General features: G+C 41.2%; 1 protein-coding gene across 1 annotated transcript; it reads left to right on the forward strand.

Moving 5' to 3' along the window:
• The first annotated feature begins 229 nt into the window (after nucleotides 1–229).
• On the forward strand, nucleotides 230–2,078 carry LOC104933366 (type-4 ice-structuring protein LS-12). The gene is made up of 4 exons (XM_010748791.3): nucleotides 230–333; nucleotides 532–606; nucleotides 1,012–1,150; nucleotides 1,571–2,078. Exons 2-4 carry the CDS (start codon nucleotides 555–557, stop codon nucleotides 1,929–1,931), a joined length of 552 nt encoding a protein of 183 aa, XP_010747093.1. The 5' UTR covers nucleotides 230–333; nucleotides 532–554; the 3' UTR covers nucleotides 1,932–2,078.
• Nucleotides 2,079–2,508: the final 430 nt, after the last annotated feature.

Here is a 2,508-nt window from a genome sequence, read left to right on the forward strand (position 1 = left end):
CTCTGAAATGTAGTGAAATAGACCTATTAATTTTTTTTTATTAAAACACAGTAGTACACGTATTTTAAAAATATACTTAGCTCTTGAGTAAATGTACTTAACCAGTAGTCCTGTTACCAATGCCAATAGTTCACTGAGTGGACTTTGAGTCTTTCTCAGAACGCTATCAAGGTTCAGCCAACACACAGTCTGTACTTATCTTGTCGCGTCACTTCTTCACGTTGGAGGTGATTAAATTCTGATTAGCCATGATCCACTCATCCTCTGGAGCTATAAAAGCCTCCGACACCCTGACAGAAGGCACCGTTAGGTCCAAGAACCCCAGGAGTTAAGGTAAGTCTCTGGCTTCTTTTGCTTTCTTATTCTTTGTGAGGCTCAAGACAAAAATGTATTGTTCATATATTTGTGGAAAGCAGATTTATTATTACTTGAATTTCTTACAGAGTCGGAAATGTCTGAGCTTGGCTGTAATTTTTATTGTAATTTCCGCAACTTTCAGTGTCGTCTGACTAATGCTTTAACTTTCTCCAGGTTGGTCTTGCTCATCTGCAGCCATGAAATTCTCCCTTGTCGCCGCTCTTGTTGTCGTGCTGGCTGTTTCCCATGGTAAGACATATTTCCACTGATTGAAAAAGAACGTATTTAATATATGTAATGTATTTTTAAGATTACATATAGACTATAAAACATGTAAAAGCAATTTCTGACCATCTGTATATTATTTTCTGGCATCAAAACAGCTTCATCAGCTGAACACTGCCTTCATTTTAGCAGTCATAATGCACTGAATGGCATTTTAGACTAAGTGTAATACATTTTTAAAATTCAAAGGCTTTTAATGCGACAGCTGACAACTAGTTCTTATCAAATAGTCGTATTGTGTGTGCATGTCTACTGTCAGTCTGATGAATTGAAGGGATTACTGTACAAACTGTCTTCGAGTCCTGCCGTGTGCAAGTTTGAATGAAATGTAGTGGATTTAGATAAAGGACAGTAAATGTGTGTCCGCAGGCACTGAGGCCGTGTCACTGGTGAAACGTGACGTCCAGTCTGAGGTGGACAGAATCGCCAAGATTCTCAACGACATGTCCGCCGCAACTCAGGAGATGGTGGAGAAGGTGAAGGCTCTTGAGGTGACCAACACTGCCCAGTAAGTAACAGAAAATCTACAGCTCTATGGTGCAAGGAAGCTCCAGTCCTGACTTGGTTTTATACACCGATACATTTCAGTACAAGTTCATTTATTTGGATTTTAACGTGTAGAAAAGTGTAAAAAAATGACTTTTCAGCCAATTATCATGATGAAATGTCATATTTATAATGGCACGTTACATAGAAAATACAAGGCTGAAGGCAAATCACCTCTTTGGATAGTGAATGGGTTGTTTCCTAGATGAATCTCACATTATTGTGACCTATAACCTGGACTGAATACGTGCATTAATACACTGTAGTAAGGAGATTTTCCTTGAGAGTCACACTAATAAATTATCAGGCAGTTTTACTTCATTCTTCTTTATTAAAATACAGTCAGGAGCAGTGATTAACTTCCTCTACCTTCCACTTACAGGACTTACTTGGAGGACAGCAAGGCCAAGATCCTGCCTCTGGTTGAGAAGGTCCAGGCCGAGGCCACCAAGCTGCAGGAACAGGTCAAGCCCTTCATTGCCAACATTGAGGGTCAGATCAGGCCTCTTACCGACAACTTCAACGCTCAGGTCAAGCCTCTGACTGACAAAATCCACGCCCAGGTCAAGCCTCTGGCCGACAACTTCCAGGCACAGGTCCAGCCTCTGGCTGAAAACTTCCAGGCACAGGTCCAGCCTCTGGCTGAAAACCTCCAGGCCCAGGTCAAGCCTCTGACTGACATGATGGAGAAGTTCTTCCAGCAGGTGATGGACCAGACCAAGGCCCTGCTGCCCCCCCAGTAAAGCTGCTTACTGCTGGTTCCTTCCAGCTGCAGTAACATCCAAGCCCGGCTAGTGTTCATGTTTAAATCTGCCCAGAATGCTTCACTGGTGTTTGCCATCTGAGATGTGATGCATGTGAACTGTCATCATTAAAGGGGTTGAAAGTCATCATTTTGATCTGACTCATTCTTTATTTCGGCTTATATGAGTAAAGCTGTGTGTGATTAATTAGATTCATTTATAAAAAGCTAAAGGCAAAGTAATAAAGTGAAGCGGGATCTGATGAAACTTACTGGAAGTCGATAACAACATTACCTCTGACCCTTTAGGTCATCTGTGTTTTCCATAAATTATGGTTCAATATTCTGAAGTAGGCTGTCAAATAGGTTGGAGTCCAGCTTAGTGCGTGAATAACATCAGGCTGATGAAATCAACCCAAATCCATGGATGTACTGAGTCTGGGCCAATAATTAACATAATACACATTCACAGTGATAACCAGAACTAATCTGACTGTTGCTTTATCTACTCTAGTCACCACAACCTTTAAGCTTTAAGGGAAAGAAAAGAAAATCACCTCCACACGTGTGTAAAAAAC

The sequence above is a fragment of the Larimichthys crocea genome, chromosome XIII (assembly GCF_000972845.2).
Source record: "Larimichthys crocea isolate SSNF chromosome XIII, L_crocea_2.0, whole genome shotgun sequence".
Lineage (NCBI taxonomy): Eukaryota > Metazoa > Chordata > Actinopteri > Sciaenidae > Larimichthys > Larimichthys crocea.

Bases quoted from the DNA above. Each gene is read 5' to 3' on its own strand.
- LOC104933366 (XM_010748791.3), top strand. From the start codon at position 555: ATGAAATTCTCCCTTGTCGCCGCTCTTGTTGTCGTGCTGGCTGTTTCC. The intron at 607-1,011 runs GTAAGACATATT...GTGTGTCCGCAG, and splicing joins CGTGCTGGCTGTTTCCCATG to GCACTGAGGCCGTGTCACTG. The intron at 1,151-1,570 runs GTAAGTAACAGA...TTCCACTTACAG, and splicing joins GAGGTGACCAACACTGCCCA to GACTTACTTGGAGGACAGCA.